The 21,505-nt window shown below is 37.8% G+C and overlaps 1 protein-coding gene across 1 annotated transcript in view; it reads right to left on the bottom strand.

Moving 5' to 3' along the window:
- The window catches only part of VAV3 (vav guanine nucleotide exchange factor 3), a 390,869-nt gene that overhangs the window by 140,346 nt on the left and 229,018 nt on the right, over window positions 1–21,505 (bottom strand). The window contains exons 16-17 of the mRNA XM_060139483.1: window positions 10,531–10,632; window positions 10,125–10,225 (exon numbers count right to left, since the gene is read on the bottom strand). Coding sequence (XP_059995466.1) covers window positions 10,125–10,225; window positions 10,531–10,632 — 203 coding nt within the window. The remainder of the gene's footprint in view (window positions 1–10,124; window positions 10,226–10,530; window positions 10,633–21,505) is intronic.

The raw sequence follows: 21,505 nt of genomic DNA, 5'->3' as shown, positions 1-21,505 counted from the left end.
GATGGTATCTAAGGTGATGATCTAGCTATGCAGATACTTGCACCTCTTTACCCGGAAAACAGATCTGGGAACAGAAGCCCCTCATTTACAGGCCCTTCTTATGTTGTTGCTTAGTGCAAGCCGGCCAGCTCCCGGCATGAGTGAGCACTGACCACGGAACACAAGAGGCATGAATGCGACTGGCAAAGTGAGGAATAAACTAGACTCGGCTGACCACCTTACCCAACACTCTCTCCTTCATTTCTCCCACCGGCTGTTGTCTTCTGCTTTCTTTCTTTGCATCTCATCAAGCAACTCAGCTTTCCTCATAATTCTTATTGGATGTACCTGCTCTTCACCAAACCTCCTCTGTGTAACCCAGATAGGAAAATGGAAAATGGGCATTGTGCTGGACGCAACTCCAGCTCTGAGGACATGAGTCCTTGATTGGAGCTTACCCTTTCCTTGCCACTACTCCCTGTCCTCAGGGCCACCACATTCCCCCGCCTTCTCCACTGCCACCCAGGAAAGAGGCCTATTTCTTCCATGGACTTGGCATCGAGCAGCTCACACTGTGATCTGCTCATGCTGGGCAGAGCAATAAATAATGGCTCTTGAAAGTCTGAGCTTTTATTTCCTCATATTTCATGGCAAGGTTCTGTAAATATTCTGAGGATAGGGCAAAAGCCAAAGGACTAGAAATAACTCTTAGAATCTGTTCCGAGTTCAGAAATTTTTAGCCAGGCTCCTTTATTTATACTTTTGTACTTGTTCCAGGGGCCATACCATCAGATTGATTGTCCCCGTTCCAAAGACAATCTAAATTCTGATAACCATATTGACGCAACAACTTAAAACTTTCGTGAAACTAACAGTGATGAGAGAGCAGAAAACCCAACTGCAACACTGTGTCATACATTTTCAAAGTAAAATTCCGTTTTGGCTGGGAAAATAGAATAACAACCTCTTCTGATGAAGTATTCTATGGAAAAGTTGCTCTGATTTTGAAGTCTACAACACCATCCTTCATTTCCTCTTGATATATGCCCAAAACCACACTGGTGGGCACTTGGATCTCTAAAACACTCTTTGTGCGTCACAGCGCTGCATCAGGACTAGAATAATAAGCGCTGATGATTGTCAAATTTAGTTTGGCTGAATTCTGACCAAATAGAAAGCTTGCTGGTTGAGATCTGATGAAAAGGTCTCTCTCTCTTTTCTGTCTCTTTTTCTCCTGGGAACTTCCTTAGGATAGTAATTCAATTCTTCAAGTTTCCAAAAGTTTTTAATCCTCAACTTGTCTCTACCCTGCAGCCGATTTTTCAGGCTCCTATTGATCAAACTATAAAATGTTCTTACCCTTTCAAGAACCTTTCTAGGTGGTGACTCACAGGCCCTCGAGGTATTTACATCTTGCGTTCTTTCATCAAGTCCCAACTGGTTCAATGTACTTCAGAGAAGTGCTGTTACTGAGGTGCTTGGAGTCTGAGCAGAACCCTATCTTCAATGCCGGCATAGGGTCAGTAGGCATATTTGTGTAAGACAAATGATTTTCACTGAGACTTTAGACTCATATCATATCATTAATTAATTAATTATTTTTTTTTTGCGGTATGCGGGCCTCTCACTGCTGTGGCCTCTCCCGCTGCGGAGCACAGGTTCCGGACGCGCAAGCTCAGCGGCCATGGCTCACGGGCCTAGCCGCTCCGCGGCATGTGGGATCTTCCCGGACCGGGGCACGAACCTGTGTCCCCTGCATCGGTAGGCGGACTCTCAACCACTGTGCCACCAGGGAAGCCCTCATTAATTTTTATACATAAACTTCAGTCCTATTATATTTGTTTTCCAATACAAGTGACTCTCGATGCATACATTATCACACAATCTGCTTTGTCTCTTGTCTGAAGTTCTATTTCTTAAGACTAAACAAATCGATGCCCATTCAGATCATTTGTCTTAAAAGGGGCCACAGAAAAGTAATTACCAGGAAAGCTTTTGAAGGTTTTTTTGTCATCATGGCTAATATGCTATTTTTATGAAACATTAAAACTAAAAGACAGTTGGGCTGATCAAGTTTTGGAGGAAGTTGCACAATGTTGTGTTCACCACTCAGATCTACAGCAATATTTTGGAGAAAAAAAAAAAACAAAAAACTAATACTTGGAAAGAGGCTTTGATTTCAAATCTTTTCAGGAGCTCTAACAGGAATTCGACCATATAATAGTTTTCAGTTCACTTTAATAATTATTAATATATCATTAAACTGACCCAAATAATTAAATGGAAGGAATAATAACTACCCTTGAGTAAAAAATTGTCTTGATGAGTTAAAAAAGATAACTAATTTATATAAAAGGCTTTAAATAATGTTAAATAGAACCAAAGTTATTTTTTGGTTATGAAATCAATGATCAAGCTTCAGTTTATGTAAAAGTCATGTGATAAAATGCCTAATGGTAGAAGGATGAAATAAAATTATATTCTAAAAGTTCATCTCTTATGATAAAATACTGCAATACTATTTATAAAAGAGCCATTTCAGATGCCAATTTGGGGTGCAGGTCCTAGATAACAATCTTGCAGGTTTAAACCATTAGGATACCAAGGCAACTTCCTTCCAATTAGGAGTGGCTGCAGCACCTAGGAGCAGCAGCTGGCCTAGATAAAAGAGCGATTAAACAGATAAGTAAATGGGGATCTGCTTCTATTAAATATTAGAGCAGCTGAGCCTTGCACTCCCGCTAAAGGAAAAGATGCAATAAACCGAAGTCATCTGCTCCAGCAATATTTGCCTTCCAATGTTACTTTCTTTGTTTAAAATGAGAGGATGCAAAGCAAGCTATAATATTGATCGTCAAGGTAAGAAGGGGCCAAGAGGAGTTTAGCCATATATTACAGCAGGGAAAAACCACAAATGCCCCCAAAGGTTATAGTCTAGGACTAGACCTTCATGGTGGTGTACTGGGAGAAAGAAATGCCACTCTAGAATTATATTATCTTTGCAGTGACTGGCTGAGAAAGTGTCACATAATGGAGTTCATAACTATGCATTATTAAGGTTGGAAAGTTTTGGCAGCACACTTCAGAGTCCGTGTACATGTTGATCGCTGAGGTTGCCATGGGGAATGTGAAGAAGTCAACTCAAGTTCAGCAAAAAAGAGAGTGGAATTGCCTGCTCTTTATATCCATGCAAATCCTCAAATGTTAAGACATAAACTAATCACCAAACCTTCAAGTTTGTGTCCAAGTTGCATAGTTTGTCTTATAAATATATATATAAAAAAACCTTAAAGGACCTTTTATAACACTTGAAATGTACTTGAGTTAATAATCTGTCAGAGTCAAATATTAATAAGAATGAATTTCTTCATTCAGAAATGAACTGCATTTTTACCAAGTAATTATTATTTTGAGGATGAATGAAGACTAGACAAATTTCAGGGATATAGATCATGAAATATAAAAGGTTTCTGAACCCAGGGGAGACAACATCCAAAGAAGATGTAACTTCCACAAAAAAGAAGAGCTATTTCAAATGCTTAATGGTTAGTATTTTTACCACATTCAACACTATCAAGGATTGTATTTGGGTTGAAATATTCCTATTTAGGAAAAAGGAGTAACAACATGAGATTAAGCACCTTGACTTTGGACTTGGTACTAAGGGATAGATACAAAAGATGAGAAACACATTCCCTACAGTGAAGGAGCATATACTCTGCAAGAGGAAATAAAAAGTGGCAGATGGGGCTTCCCTGGTGGCGCAGTTGGTGAGAGTCCACCTGCCGATGCAGGGGACGTGGGTTCGTGCCCTGGTCCGGGAAGATCCCACATGCCGCGGAGCGGCTGGGCCCGCGAGCCGTGGCCGCTGAGCCTGCGCGTCCGGAGCCTGTGCTCCGCAACGGGAGAGACCACAACAGTGAGAGGCCCGCGTACCGTAAAAAAAAAGTGGCAGATGGAATTCCTTGGTGGTCCAGTGGTTAGGACACCTCACTTTCACTACTGAGGGTCCGGGTTTGATCACTGGTCAGGGAACTAAGATCCCACAAGCCATGCAGCATGGCCAAAAAAATAAAATAAAATGTTACAAACTTCTATTAAAACAAAAAAAAGGTGATTAGAGGATGGTTATTCACAGTGCAAAACTCTTAAAAAAATAAAATAAAAAAGTGGCAGAGACAGTAGTGTTCCCCAAACAGTCCATGGGTTCCATTACTTGTCCAGCTCCCCTTATATAATTAAGTTGAGGCCATGTGACCAGTTTTAACCAATGAACTTCTGATGTTAGAAAATGGATTTGCTCACTTCCAGTCCATAGGTCTTAAGAGCAGCAAGCCCAGGAGCCATGTGTTGAATTCATAGTCACAAGATGGAACTAGCTTGGATCCCCAAGCCATTACTTGGAAGGGAAGAACCCAAAGCAAACAGGGCATGTATGAAAATTAAACTTGTATGTGTTAAAGCCACTGGGGTTTTGGGTTTTTTAGTTACCACAACACAGCCTAACCTTGGCAAAGACATAAAACCTACACACAAACTAATCAGAGAACAATTTAATTCAGATGACTACTGGGTGGACAGGATAAGGTTAAATGATTGACAAAGAGCTTGGAGAGGAAGTAAAAGAAGGGGAGATATTGGAACTGTAGGGAGAAAAGGGAGCATATTTCAGGGAGGAGAAACACTAAGAGCCATGCAAGAATTCTAAAAATGGGACTGAATGGAAAGGGAGTAGATTTCTCCAGAAATAGAGGCATTTTTGTCATTAGGTGTTCCATGAGCCAGTTCATTTTCTTGCTACTTATTAACCTAACCCAAGTGTGCCTTGTCAAAGGCCTGATGATCAATGCTCAGGGCATGAACCTTAACTTGAATAAATACTAGAAAGGAATGCAAAGGTCTACTCAGTTTTCTATCTTTCGTTCTTAAAGTATCAGCCAGGGATTCAGATCAGGTTTTTATTCCACTTATCCCACAAACACTCGAGCTCTAGTCTCTACAAGGGTAGAACCAGAAACTGTCCAATCCCCCATAGCCTCCTGCTTCTGCTTCTAAGACTACAGTGATTTTCAGGACCCAGAAATCCTGGTACACCACAGTTCTACTCATTACTCTATTTGTCGGTCTGTCCACTCACTCATCTATCCATCATGGCTTCCCAGAGGTCAGAACATCAGTTCAGCATGATTCTTATCAGTGAGAGGCTCACCATCTAATTGAAGTTTGAACATTATTCTGTGAGGACTGGAAGGTATAGTGAACAAATAAGTGACACATCAGACTTGATTTTAATAAAGATCGTGTTGCAAATTGCATAGTGGAAGTAAAATTAACAGCAGGGAGTTTGTAGCTGTCCAAACAAGAGACAATGAGCTTTTGTTTAATCTATAGCAATACCATATCAGTGGATATGGTATCTCTGTCCTAGGGAGACTTAGGAGGAGAATTAAGAAGAATAGGTAAGTGAATGAAGATGAAGGAGGTCGGTAAGTCAAGGCTGACACCCAGGTTTGGGTGAGTGTATGAATGGTAGACCTTTAACTAAGACAAGGAAGAGGAGGAAGTTGGTGGTGATGACTAATGAGGTTGGTTTTACATATGTGAAATTTGAGGTCACTGCAGGACACCTGCGAATAGATACATGAGAAGAAAATGGAAATTTGGAATCCAAAGTTCAGGAGAAAAGCCTTAAGTGGAAATGGAGTCTTATCTATCTGGGTTGCAGGTTATAGCTAATGCCCGAAAAATTAATCAGATGTACAAAGGATGACCTGGGGGATGTGGTGGATGGTTAATTGTGCCAGATGATCAAGAAAGGTCAAGTAGGGTAAGGCCTGCAATGTGATGACCAGTGGAAATGACAATTACAAGGTGAGTGGAAGATTCTTTAGCCTTCATTTAGCTCCTGGGTTACTGTGTCATTTTGTACAACTAGTACCTCTTTGCCAACTGACTGCTCCCTTATCTATAAACCTGTCCAATGTTGAATGAAAATGCTCCCCTTTTTGGAACTGTCTTCCACCCCAACTATCCAACGTTTATAACTACTTAGCCATTCCTGGTAGCCGTGGCTTTCTGGACCACAAGTGGACTTTTGACTCACACTGAGCCAACTGGAATCTCTTTTTGTCTGTTGAGAATATAGACTGTGTTAACCAACGAAGCCATAAAGCTCTGTAAAGGTGGCGTCAGTCATCTCAAATCACCGATGATTAATTTTGTGGGGGAACCTGGATTCTATACGAATTTAAGTTTGCCTTAAACAAGTATTATTCACTTGCTTTAAATTTGGCTGTTGGGATGATTTTCCCCAAAGTCAAGTTCTCTCTCAAGTTCTCTCCTGCATACAAAAGTCCCATTCAAGTAAACTATATCTCTAGCCTCTGATATATCATGTCCTTCCTCCTGCCCTCCTTCCTTACACCCGTTTTTCTCCAGTCATATCACTCATGGAAAGTTACCTTGCTGAACTCCTGCAAGCAATTACTCTTGGATGTTGAAATAAAGAGCTGTGCAAAACTTAAACCAATATTGGGAATTGGGATTCTCTATAGGATAGGTAACAGCCCATAAAGTCTAGCTTGTCCATGTCCTCAAAATACTACCTATTTTACCACATTCATAACAGACCCACCAAGCTGAAACTCACACTCTACGCATGATCACTACCTACATCAGAGCAGGAAGGGGTGATATTGAGGAGAGGGTATCATGACTTCCAACTTTCAGAGAGTATCTTTTTGGAAGTGAGGGACAGAAGGCTACTGATAGAGCTGTAATGGAAGTTCCTCTTCGCTCTGAGGATAGATCCCTTTATTTCTAAGGGCTACCCATCAAATCTTAATCCAAAGGCAAAAAAGGGGAGCCTCCTTCATAACACTAATTAACTAACTACGAGCATTCAATGCTATCAGTCTCTTAAAAATCTTGAGCAGGAAAGGACAGAAAGAGGAGAGAGGATGAGAATGAGGACACAGCTGCGCAAAACATAAGGAGAATGGAGGACAACTAAGGATGCAAAGCAGAGAAAGAATCAAGAGAGCAAGGGAATTACGTTCAAAACTCCAAGAAACAAATTTAGCCAGAGGTTTAAAACAACTATTTCTTGCTTTATAATGAATTAAATAAGAGTTTAGAGAACAATCCTACCTTTTGATGAATGAGTATAAGTAAGCATTATCTATAATCTGCAAAGCACTAACTGTTATTTTCATACTCTTTCTGACTCAGTTTCCTTATCTTAAAATAAGAGGCCCTGGAGCTTAAGGTGTCTAAATTACTTCCAGCTATTAGACATTCCACGGGGAAAGGACAGGCATGGTCCCCAGAGATACCTGAATTTCTTGCAGCACATCCGAACATTTAAACCTAAAGACGTTTGGTAGCTACTAACTTAATTAAATTTAAAGCGTTTTTTGCTTTAAAACAAACAAACAAACACAGATTAGAATTTCTCTCTCTTTCACAGAGAAAGCCAAGCACTTGATTATGTACTTGGGTTAGGTACTATGCATTTGACACATCTGGCATGTATCATCACAGCTAGTTCACAGGACTGGTCGCCAACCCAGGGGTTAAGAACAAACTCAGGAGCTGGCTTGTCTGGATTTGAATTTTAGGTCTACTGATTAAGCAACTCAGACATGTTACTTATTTCTCTGTGCCTCAATTTCTCATCATTGCTAAGATAAAAATAGCAATAATACCAACTTTACAAAATTGTTCTAGGACTAAATGAGCTAACGGTGGTAAAGTACTTAGAGCAGTACCTGGTACTACAGATTTATTCAAAAAAACAAAACACTTTTGAAAGCTAGGTACTATTATTATCCCTAATTTATAAGGGCAGAACCTAAGCCTTTAAAAAGTTAAGTAACTGGGAGACTTCCCTGGTGGTCCAGTGGTTAAGACTCTGTGCTGCCAATGCAGGGGACACAGGTTCAATCTCTGGTCGGGCAACTAAGATCCCACATGCCATGCAGCACAGCCAAAAGATTGAAAGAAAAAAAAAAGTTAAGTAACTGTGGACCAAAGTCACCCAGCTAGAAAATTGTGGAGCCTCATTCCAACCCGACCAAGACTCCAGAGCTGATAGGCTTTAATGCCTTCTCATGCTGTCTCCTTCCATAGAGCAACTCATGAACCAGAAGAAGACACTGAACCAATAACTCTGGAACAGACACTGGGAATATACCACTCTCGTATCTGGCTAGACCAGGAATTCCCAACTGTTTCCTACTGACTTGTGTGTAACGTAAAAATTTTAAGTCCTTTTAATGTCATTCTTGTCTATCACTTCAAAGTTTGGTGCTCACTAGTTTCTCTATACACATTTGCTCCACATCACAAAAACAACCAAAATGCAGATTAAAACCCATTCCTTTCAAAAATCGGCTTCTCATCATAACAACTTGGATGAAAATATTGAATTTTTATTGTGTCCAGGCACTTTGCTAGGCATAAACATTAATTCGTATGATCCTCACAATAATCTTCTAAGTTCCATTTTTCAGATGAATAAATGAAATGTTTACATATTTTCCCCAAGCTCATGCAGCTAGCTAAGAGCAGAGCCAGATTTTCAATCATCTCTGCTTGACTCACAACCACTCTCCTACACTATTCCCTTTAGACTGAAAGAACCCTGCCAACTATGGGGTCACTTTATACTCCTCAGAGACTGAAACTCATAAGACAGGGCTATGGGGGTTTATAAAAATCCATCCACCTACTGTGAGCAAGTAACATGTTAATTGTCCTCAAAGAGATTAAAGGACTGAACACATAAAGATGGAACCACAGAAATTTAAGTGATAAATTGTTTCAGGTAGGCGATTAAATAATAATAATAATAATAAATATATGTAATATTTCTTTTATATTTTATACCTTTGTAGATTGTTTCAGACCTTGAGAAACATTAGTAGGTGCTAATCTTGTCTCCTTTACCTAACAGCCCTTGAGCAAGTTGCATAAGCACCGTGACCTCCATCAGAAACTGGGAAGGGCTCTTTTGAGGACTGAACGAGTCCCTCTAGGAAAGGCCTGGCAGAGGCCCAGGCAGGGCAGGCACAGTGCAGGTGCTCAACTAATGTCGGGCTCTCTCTCCTTGCACTGCCCATGCCTGGCATCGACAATGGCTCGTGGGGCCCTGAAAATACATCTACAGAACGAGCCGAGTGAGAGGAATGTGCTGTGATCTCAGTCCTCTAATAGGATTCACACCTTTTGTACGATTGCCTATTTTCTGAACTCAGCTCTGAAATGAGCTATTATCCTCTGTTTCACTCTTCTTCGTATTATCCAAAATAATTCAATGTCCACCTTTCCCTTTGGAAAAATCAAAGGTTGACGTGGCTACCTTCTGAACTCAAGCTGTTAAAGATCCCTTTCTTCTTTTCAAAAAGTTTTACTGATTTTGAAAGGTCTTATTGATAAAACACAGAGCAACTCAGGGGAAAAGGACAAAGAGAAAGAAGAAGAAAGAGAAAGAATAAAGAGGCCAGAAAAGAAAGAGAAGGAAGAGAGCCCAAGAGGAGCAGACAGAGGCAAAAGGCTACTGAATGCATAATTGCCAACAGTTTTAGAAACTGGCTCAGGTCACAATCACGGAGCATTATTTTTAAAAACCAAGGGGAAAATATTTACACAAACTCCAAAGGATACGTGCTCTTTGTTAAATGCTGTAAAATGACAATGTATTCAATTCATTAATTCATGAATTAGTCTGTGTAATGTTTACCCCTGGCAGCATTAGCATTTCGGAGATGAATATTTAAGAGAAAAAAAGGAGAAATTCAAAAACCAAAGACAGAATTAAAGAACCATTTTGTTTTGCTTTGTTTGTACACCTCCATTTGTGTGTTTTGGCTGTATCTGTACAGTGTTGTTAAAATTTAGGGGTTAGGGGTGAATGAAATGGGTGATACGGAACCTTCCAAGTCCCTCTTGAAGCCCTCAGCCTCCCAGGTATGTATAAAAGTCACAAGAATTTCCAACAATTTCCTAATTGTGCTCATAAACGATAGTTTCAAAAGGCGATGTGTTATAATAAACATATATTATGAGTAAATTAAGCCTTAATTGTGTTTAGCAAGTTTTACGTTCTCATTAAAAGCAGAATCACAACAATAAACATGACTTACCAGCAGAATTAACTCTGCCGCAATTGTCTACTCTTCCCAAACATTCTTTGTGTGCTCTTGCACCACACTTAACACATAAATAGCCTTGATAAAATGTTCCCCTGCAAGGTAAAATTAGAGGGTGATAGGTTAAAAGGTGCCAAATTCTGCCTATCGGAAATCATTACTGCCAGAAAGCAAAACAAGAGAACACAGTGCTATGCAGTTCCCTTCAGCGGAGGGAGAGGACCTTCCTGGGTTCTGAAGGAACTGTCCAGGCACAAGGCCAAGGAAGGACCTGATGGATCCAAACTCGTAAGGCAATATCCCCACTTGAGAACATTTTGCTGGGACTTTAGCAAAGTCTGAAACATTTGGCAATTATACCAGTTCCTTTAAACTGAAAACCAGGATCACACAAACTTACCTCAGGAGCATCTGGCAGACTTTGCAGGATGTAACCCGGTTGAAGGTGTGCATCTTGAACTCATGGAAATTGGAGTCTGCATAGTCTGGCCTTATGTTGGACCTATACAAAGGGAAAAAAGTAACATCCTCAAGAAAGTTTCACAACAAAACCGCAGTCTAATTCATCAACATTACATTGGGTAGAGAGGTAATTCAGTCAAATAGGCTATTAAATATGCAGTGTTTTCTAAGCCAAAGTATGCTTTGCTTTAAAATATGCACCAAAACCTGGTTGTGTGAGAACCAGCAACTTGTAAAGATTGAAGCAACCTAATCCTCCTCAGCATTGAGTGTTCCCAGGGAACTTTACAGAATGGCCATGTAGGTCAACCTGTCAGGATATTCACACTGTGTGATCATTTCTTTTCTCTAGCCACATCACTGAAACAGAAGTGAGCTGCAGGGGGCGGGAGGGAGGGGAAGAGGGTGTGCTGCATTTCCACAGGGTCCCTGTCCAAACAGGTATGTAGATTATGTAATGATCTGTAAAAGTGAATACAATTTTATAAAAAGTGTTGAAACAAAGCCTCAGTCTGATCATTAAAAACTTCCTCCTTAACAAACAGTCCACTTTCCTTGCAATCCAAAAACTAAGCAAAATTATTTTATCATTTATATTATACACATATGCAAAAGAATACTAAGTATACTGCACAATGACATTCACCGTGTATTTACTCTGTGCCGATACTGTGATAAAAATATGATTTGTTCATTATATCTCACTTAACCTTCACACCAATCCTAACTGGTAGGCACTAATAGTATCACTAGTTTACAAACAGGGAAATGGAGGCTTACATTAAAGTAAAGGAAATGGCAGAGCTGGGAACTCCAACCCAGGTCTGTGCTCTTAGCCACCAAAGCTATACTGCAAGGAGGAATTCAACAATATTCACCTTCATATAATTAGATTTTCGTGTCTAATAGGCATGTTGGAAACTGTTAAGTTTACTCATTTCCAGAGGATTTTTTTATATTATTCTTAATTTGTCCATGTCACCAAAGAAAGCAGAAAAATTAGGAAAGGATAACTTAAAAACGAATACAGATCAGAGGTACACCTAGAAGGCGAAGATGATGTTCTCTGAGATGTTACAAGCAATTTGTGAGACTGTAGGAAAAGTTTGAGATACTGATGAGCTAGGATTTCCCCTTTTATAGAACACAGCAACTCTCAACCACATTGGCGTAATGAAGCATAACACAGGCGGGCAACCAGGCATCAATCTCTGAGGTACCAGGAGAAGCCTTATGAAAAAACATTCACAAAGGCAATTGGAGTAGCAGGCAGTGTTGCAGAAGTGTCAGCAAGGTCAGCCTTCCAATCCATCTGCTGAATATGAGCGAGCTCAAAATGAAATCAAATATTAGTGCCATCTGGGATTTCTCTGCTCTGTGCTTCTGGTGACCTCACTTTTTAGGAAAATGTTCCACTGCATGCTGAAAAGCACGGCCGTTTCCATAGAGGCATTTTTTTTGTCAGTGATGAAGAAGTAGAGTTCTGCTGCAGGAAGGGAAAAGGTGGGAAAAGATAATGATCTAGAAACAAAACTCTCTTCACATTGTTTAGAAAACATTTGATTCTTGAGTCCATATAGCCAGACGGGAAGGGCCATTGTCCATTTCTCTCTGAGCGTCAAGGTGATAGTCATAGAAGAATTGTCAAATAGCAGCTTCGGTCCCGGGAACTTGAAGAATTCATCACCCCGGAGTTTTAGAATAAAAGTGGGTCTCCTTCAGGCAGGAACTCAAGTAAATAGATACCAAATAGGTAAGAATTTAATTAATCTTAGAAGTCTGCCTGGGACATAGGTAGAACACCTTTCTCCTAGGGTCAACCCAAGTTGTGTGTGTGTGTGTGTGTGTATCATCATTTGTATTTAACACTTTCACCAACTAACTAGGAATAAGCTGACTTTTCAGAAGACAAAAGCTGAGAGGAAGATGACACTAAGAGGTTAAAAAGAAAAATCTTACATAAAGACAAAAACTCAGAAAATATTGTTAACAGTAGTTGCCGTAAGTTAAGTGAGACCTGAAGTAGTAGGGTAGAATGATAGAAAGGAACTGTTGGAAGTTTTTTTTTTTTTTTTTAACTAAAACTGCATATTATTTTAAAAATTTTAAATCAAACATTAAAGAATAAAAGTTAACTCTATGACCCTGCAACTGCTATTGAGACATTATAGAATATAAAAGCATAGTTGAGGGCAAGAATCTGAAATTAGACCACCTGGGCTTAAATCCTAACTTGCAAATCACTAGCAGGGTGACCTTGGGCAGGTTAGTAAGTATAAAACAGGAATACTAATGAAATCAAACTTGTAAAGGAAGGTAATTTATATAAAGTGCTTAGGACTTTGCCTAGCCCAGAGTTGGTATTCAGTAAGTCTTGGCTCTAATTTATAAATTGCTGATTCCAAATCCACATTAATAATGATGTGATCAGGATAATGCTTTATGAGTGGTGAAGAGTCCCTTGATAGTCTTGGGAATTTCTAGAGGGTCCCCATTCTCCTGGGAATTTCATTGCAGGAAGGTTGTTGTATGTTCAGTGTCCTTGGGACCAGGAATCCATACATAATGATTTAAGCACAATAAGAAATGGGGTTACTCAGGAGAGGACACATATGCAAAAAGCCCAGGGAATTAGATGAAGTCATATGAAGCACCAACTAAAGAGAAGAGAGACATCAATACACATGGAGATGCAAAAGTCAAACACAGTAAGTTGGCTAGATGGGAAGAGCTAGAAAGGCAGGTTGAAGGAGAAGAGGATAAAGAAACATCAGGTTTATAGATTTGGTAACACAAGGACAAAAATGATCAAAAGTAGAGTTTATTGCACACCTCTAATGTACCAGGCACATTAATTGACTCTTCATATATTTTTTCACATTTACTTCTCATAATAAACCTATAAGGTAGAGTCATTCATTCACTTCATATTTATTGAGCACCTACCATATACATAGGCCGTGAAGCAGGAACAGAAAGAAGAGCCCTTTAGCTGGAGCCTGGTGGGTGAAGAGGGGCAATGTAGGAGATGTGTAAGAGAGGTTGGCAGGGCCAAGGAAAGAGTTGATCTTACATAGGGATTGACCTCACATTTAGTTGACAAAAAATAAAAATCTCTGGGGCTACTATGTAGAGAATTCCTTGAAGTGCAGCAAGAGTGGACATAGCAAGACCAATTATGGGGTTGAGTTGCCTGCAGATGAGAACTTGAAGATCCAATATAAGTCAGCTCACTTGCTTGGTCATGCAGCTATACAGAAAGGATTCCATTTTCATAACCTGCTTTGATATACTACAGTTTACTTATGCGAACGTGAGTGGAATCTCATAGATTCCATTTCTTTTGCTTCATATAGGGCCCATTATTAATACAATTAATCAGTCAATCAAATATGTATAGAGCGAGGCACGTTGATCCTCTTAAGTCTCCTTATAACTACATGTTCTCCTCCAATTGCCCCCTCTTGTCACCTGGTTCCATGTGGGAGCCAAGATAAGGACTACACAGCTCGGCTCAGCCTAGGCATCCTCTTCATCCTGCAGATCTGCATTCCAACCGTTCCTCAGGCATCTCAAACGCAGCACATGCAACACTCAACTCCATACCTTTCCTAACATACTTGATTCTTTTTTTAAAAAATAGAAACCCTTGTGTCGAGGGCTGATTTTCAATAGATGACAGCAATGGAGCTGCTATGTATGAAACCCTGAAGCAACATATCTGATTCTAATCAAATTCTGATTTCAATCCATCACCATTCACCCCATCTTCCAGCCGAGAAACTCAAGAGTCATGATGAATTTTTCCCTCTCCCTGAAACCTTCCTACATATTCATTCTCTCTTAACCTCTCATCTGTTCCAATTTCTCCTTCCCTGACACTGTGACCAATTTCTATTGATTCAACCTTAAAAATACCTCCTCTAAAATGCAAGTTCCGTTCTCTCTTCTCACTACCTAATTCAAGCCCTCAATCTCTCCTAACTAAATTGTGACAATGAACTTCTTAATTATTCCATCTCCTACTTTCTCTGCCTATTTAAGGCCATCTTCCATACTATTCCCAGAATCACCTTTAAAAATGAAAATATGATATGTCACTCACTCCTTTGAATATGTCCACTGGTTCCTATTGCCTACAGGGATAAAGTTAAAACTTCTAGCAATGGCATGCAAAGTGTATTAAGCTATAGCTTTATCTACCTCTCACCTGCCTCTTCTTTCCCAAAGACTCACAAGCCATACACTATAGACACACAGACTTTCTCACATTTCTCAAGCATATTCTTCTCATCCATAACCCTCGGTTTTGTAGTCCATTCATTCTAAATGTTTCCCCTAACTTACAACTGTTAATTTACCTAGTTACTCATTTAGGACCAGATTAAAAAATGTGACTCCTTTGATAATATCTTATTTGAGTCTGCATGATAAAGATAGTGATTATCATATCATCTAGATTTCCAAAGTACTTTTTCAGCCTTCTAGTGTAATACTACATTGTATTATAACCACTTACCATCTGCTTCCAACAACCAGAAAGCTGTTCTATGCTGTTTATGTTTATATTACCATGACCTAGCTCAGTGTTTCATATCTAATATATATTAAGTTGATATTATTGAATAATAAATTAATTAACAAATATCCCTATCTATATACTAAGTATTCTTCTACTTAGAGGGAAAAGGACTGAAAAAAGAAAAAGCATAGTCATCACACCCTCAGAAAGTTGTCCACTGAATTAGAGAAACAAAAACAACCATGAAATAACGAAAATTTATAATTGAGGAGCAAAGAAATAAAGAGGGGAGATCAGTTAGTGGTTACATTAGTTAGAGAAAGTCAGTGGTATTTAGTAGATAAAGGAAAGGGGGAAAGTGATATAAGTTTTGGGGGAAAACAAGACTGAAAGTTCACAAGTGAATATCAAGTGTTCATAGAACAATGGACAGATCAGGGCATCATCTGTGACAGTGTGATGGTTAATTTTAAGTGTCAACTTGACTGGTCCATGGGTTGCCCAAATTTTTGGTCAAACATCATCCTGGGTGTTTCTATGAAGGTATTTTTGGATGAAATTACACTTAAATCTGAGACTGAGTAAAGCAGATTGCCCTCCCTAATGTGAGTGGGGCTCATCCAATCAGTTGAAGGCCCAAATAAAATTAAAAGGCTGACCCTCCCTCAAGTGAGAGAGAATTCTTTCTGCCTGACCACCTTCGAACTGGGACATAGACTCTTTTTGCCTTCAGACTCAAACTGAAACAGTGGCTTTGCCTGGGTCTCAAGTCTTCAGGTCGAAGGACAAAACCACACCATCAGCTCTTCTGGTTCTCAGGCCTTTGAACTCATATGGACTATGCCTTTGGCTCTCCTGAGTCTCAGCTTACTGACTCACCCTAGAGATCTTGGGACTTACCAACCTCCCTAAGTGCATGACAATTCCTTATGACATATAATACACACACACATATACATACACAAACATACACACACACACACACACACACACACACATATATATATATATATATATATACACACACCTTATTTGATCTGTTTCTCTGAAGAAACCTATTACAGAGATACTAGGAAATAATGTTAGGCAGGATTAGTGGGGCCAATTACCAAAGGAGGGTGTGGGAGCAACACCTAAGTTCAAATTTGTCAGCCTCCATAACATTTTCCTTGACACCCCAATGCCAACTTAACATGAATGACCTAGGCTTTCATTAACTTTGTACAACCCCTAAAAGAAATCACCACATAGCATTAAAAGTGCTTGTTTACATGTCCATCTCACTGCTGGCCTATGTGGTGATTGAGGGCAGGGGGCATGACTTCTCCTTTTTAACTTGGCTCACCTTTACAGCTATCAAACATTCGACTAGGAAAATAAGCTGCTAGACATTTATGGTTGATGGAAATCAGAAAAACATGCTTTTACTATAGCATTTACTTTACTTATTTTCAGAAGGCTGCTTTTGCCACATTATCAGATGGAAATTTGGATGGAGTACAAGAGAGATAAAGATATTTTTACTATGCCAAAAAAATTTTATCTCCCATATAAAAGCTGAAGAAAAATAATGATTAACTGAATTTCAATTAAATGTTGTAATTTATGTTTATTTACCTACATCCTCTCTTCCTTGTGGGAATATTTAATCTTTTTACAAGAACTAGAATGCAACTCATAGATACAAATATATTTCAGTAGTAAGTATGACAGGAGTTAGTTATAGTTATAGTCAGCTATTATTTTAAAAATTTATATATTTAAAATTAACATTCTTCTCAATTTTAACTATAAACTGGTATCTTTTAGTAATATAGTTTTAGAACACAGGAAGCAAATATTAGCAAAATAAAATAATGTACAATGATCATGACTAATTAGAGTGGAAGATGAGAATCAATTTATGACATCATATTATCTCATGCCCTGTCAATATTACCAACATTCAAATATTCAGTTCATATCTGGGTGCCCACTCCAACAGGAAAAAAAAAAAATCACCATTATGGGCACTGTGACAATTATGCAAAACACAAAATAGTTTATTTCATCATACTGCATTAAAAGTTAGGTGAGAGAGCTGGCAGCATAAATTGGTGCTTTGAAAAATACTTGTCTGAATGCAGCAGGCTTTTTTTTGCACCAAAAATACACAGAAAAGTAAAAATATATACACACATAGCTGTATGTGTAAATATTGCTGAAATTCAGAAAATATACATTTTGACAAACACATGCTGGGCATAAAATTACAGTTAACTGTCCCATAAGAAAATGCTGAGCAATCTTAATTTTTCTATGTATTATTCTATTAAATTATTTTATCTTCTATGACGTCACAAGATGATGCATCTCACCTTGCATCCTTCTACTAACCTCTATTACTTAAAAGGCAGTAAATTACTATAAGCAATAATACTTAATCTTGTTTTCCAGAGCAAGAATTAAAACCCATTTAAAATAATATGGATACTCTACTACCTTAGGGATACTTAGTTATATCATGTCTCACTTAAAATAAATTTTTTTAGGGATTTCCCTCATGGTCCAGTGGTACAGAATCTGCCTTCCAATGCAGGGGATGTGGGTTCAATCCCTGTTCAGGGAACTAAGATCCCACATGCCGCAGGGCCACTAAACCCACATGCCACAGCTACTGAGCTCGCGTGCCTCAACAAGAGAGCCCGCATGCCGCAAACTACAGAGCCCACACACCCTGGAGCCTACGTGCCATGACTAGAGAGAGAAAGCCTGCACACCACAACTAGAGAGAAGCCCGTGTGCTACAACTAGATAGAAGCCCGTGCGCCGCAATGAAGAGCCCACACACCGCAATGAAAGATCCTACGTGCCTCAACGACAATCCCACATGCCTCTACTAAGACCTGACACAGCCCCACCCGCCAAAAATATAAAACAAAATAAATTTAAAAGTTTTCTGAATTTTAAAAAATTTTCTATGTATTATATATATGTGTATATATGTGTGTGTATATATATATACAAAAAACAATTTCTCAGATTAATAAAGAACCAAAGAAAATGGATCATCTCAAAGGATGTCAAAAAAAGACATAAAATAAAATGTATCATGTGCTTCTGATGAAACTCTAAGTGAACTAGATGTCAGACTAGATGTTAAGGGATGTTTCCATAACACGATAAAGAATATTAAGCTAAAGACAATTGAAAACATATTTAAAACACTATCACAATCATATTAAAGTTTCCTGAAGTCAACTATACTACTCGACATTTTTCTGGAAGAGCTGATCAATATAATATGACAAGAAAAATAAACGTGAGAGATAAATATTGTTAAAAAGTACACAGAATTATCGTTTGGAGGTGACATTATGAAGACTACTAGGAAAAGCTAAGAGAAGAAACTTAAAACTAATGAAACTAATAAGAGAAAAAGACATATCAGGTGGTGTCTGGAGAAATCCATCTGTAAGCTTCCAATGTTCTCCATCAGTAAAATGCAGTAACACGTGTGTAGTGTTTTTACCCAGCAAGATTCCTTGAGACTCATGGCTCAAGGAGTTTTGGGGGGTTGGTTACACAGGCAAGATAAGCCACAATCATTAAAAACTCTCAGAAGGAAAGTAGGTGCCCATCATAAACCATTGTATTATTATTATTATTTTTAATTTAGGCAGGCTAGCACAATGAAATTCAGTATCCCTGGCACACCAAATAACCTTATCACTTAGTACCGTAGGGAAAGGGAACATTTCAAAACCCAAGTTCCCAGATGCCAGTCAAGGTCTAAGCCTGAAAGCAGACTTTGCTAAAGATAGCAAACTCAAGCCTGCCATGTTAACTCTTTCCTGAACAAAAATGTGTAAGAAAAATCATAGCATGAAATGTTCAGGTTCTGGATGAATAAAATTTTAAAATTAACTGAAGGAAATAAAAAACATTCAAGTAAATAAAAGCTACATACCAAATTCCTGAATAAGAAGCTTGCATATTTTATTAAAAAACACTGTCTTTCCTCAAGTTAATTTATAAATTTAAAACGATTCCTTCCTCCCAAACCAACACATAGACACACACACAAACACAAATATACAATGAGAATTTTTTGAACTTGGCAAATGATTATAAAATTCAAGTGGAAGAATAAATATGTGAGAATAGTTGGAAAAGTTTTAAAACTATGATGAATTATTATAGGGGGTACGTGGTAAACCATCATAACCTAAGAGATACTAAAATGTCTTCTAAAGCTAGCATTATTAAATCTGTATGGGACCGATAACAAAACAAACAAAGATCAATAATAAAGCCCTCAAGGGGATCACACATGTGCAAAAACTCAGTATGCAATTTTTGTGGCAGTTTGTTCATTTATTTTTCCATTCAAAGAAAAAAAAACAAAAACTTAATATCTAATACCAGGCAGTGGGATATAATGATAAGCAAAAACAAGTAAAGTCCCTGCCTGTTTGGTGCTGGTAGGGAAAATAAATATCTAAATAACTCTACAAACAATTGTGAAACTGCAGGAGTGAAAATTGTCACAAAGAAAGATTGTATTATGAAAACTTACAATTTGGAATGTGACCTTATCTAACGATTATCACAGAAGGCTTTCCTACAGAAACAATGCTTGAGCTGACATCTAAAGATGATCAAGAATTCAGGCGATGAAAAGACAGACAGAGGAAAGATAACAGATTATAAATACATTTTAGAAAGTACACTTCCAGCTTTTTGAAAATGTTAGGAAAGGACATTTCTATCACCCATTTTATAACAAAATTAAAATTTAGGTAATTAAAGATTTATATTATTTATTTGATATATATGTATTACATACCTGTGATGGGCCATGAATACTGCCAGCAATAAGGAATAATAAGATGGACAAAACCACTGCCCTCATGGAGCTTATTTAAATGTCAAATTTATCTATAAATCTATATTTAAATGTAAAATTTAGAGAGAAACCTGAAATTCGTTTTAAGCAAAAAACAAAAACATAAAAGTACTTGAAGAAAATACTGATGACTACTTACATAATCTTTAAAGGTAAAAAATAAAGATAGCTAGATTTATTTATTTGTAAAACCCCAAATTTTTCCTTGAATCAAAACCAGTAAAAATGAAAAGGAAAAGCAGAAAAATATCTGTAATTTTCATGATAAAAGATTAACGTCCTTGCAATATATAAATGCTCTTAAAATCTATAAGGAAAAAAAATGAACACTCCAAATGAAAAATTAGCAAAGAAATTAACAGGGCAATTTATTAAAAAAAAGAAATAAAAACAATTAATAAATACACAAAACATATTTAAGTGACTAGTAACCAAAAGAAATGCAAATTTAAATAAGATATCATTTCACATTAACAAACTGGCGGAAAAGAAAAAAAGATAATACCTAGTGTAGATGAAGCTACAGAAATATCCCAAACCTTAAAGATGTATTAATCATATGACATAAAATTCTGCTTATTAGAAGTAATCATGAAGGGCTCATTACAACATATGTAATAATTAACATTGGAATTGATTTAATTAAAAATAAGGAACAAGGTAAATTATAGCATATCTATAGATGGAATATTACACAACGATTAGCAATGATAAAGTGAACATACATATTAACCAAGAAAGATATCTGCAATATATTAAAGGAGAACAACTTTATTCCAAACTATATCCAGAACTGTGATTAATATACGACATAACTGCTTGCTAACATACATAGTGAATAGGTAGAGGCATTATGAATTATGAATGATTTTTTAAAATTTAGAGTTATCTGTGTTTTCTAAAGATTTTACAGTGAATACACATTATTAAATTTATTCCTTACACCTACTGTTTCCAGAGACAAAAAAAAAAAAAGCAAATACAACCATAACAATCCATAAAAGCTTTAAAGAGGTTAAGCAACTTGACTAAAATGCACAGGTAATAAGTCATTGAACAGGGTTTGAGTCAAAGATTTGTCTCAAAGCTTGTGTGTTTAATCACTATGCTAAAAATATCGCAAGGCAATTAAAAAGCAAAGACAAACTGAATGAAATGTTTGCAGCATATGTGAAAATATTCTTGATAGAAAAGAAGCCATTACAAATCAATGATAATACAATGATGAACTGACCCATAGAAAACTTGGCAAAGGATATGAACAAGGAATTCACCAAGAAAAACAACTCATTGACAAGCCTGTAATAAACTATTCAGCCTCATTAGTAAATGTAGAGACATGGGAAGGCTACAGTAGACACATTGTTTGGAAACTGTCATTCCTGGACCCTGATTGCTTTGCTCTTCCCTTCTCACCCCCCTCAGGGATGTGATCTTTGTGATGCTGCATTTAGTCTAAGAGCTCATTATTTGTAAATATTTCCATGAATGGAAAAGCACACA

This window comes from Lagenorhynchus albirostris, chromosome 2, assembly GCF_949774975.1.
Source record: "Lagenorhynchus albirostris chromosome 2, mLagAlb1.1, whole genome shotgun sequence".
In the NCBI taxonomy this organism is placed as follows: Eukaryota; Metazoa; Chordata; class Mammalia; order Artiodactyla; family Delphinidae; genus Lagenorhynchus; species Lagenorhynchus albirostris.
Note: the sequence above shows the minus strand (reverse complement) of the source record. Positions and strands in the feature narration are given on the sequence as shown.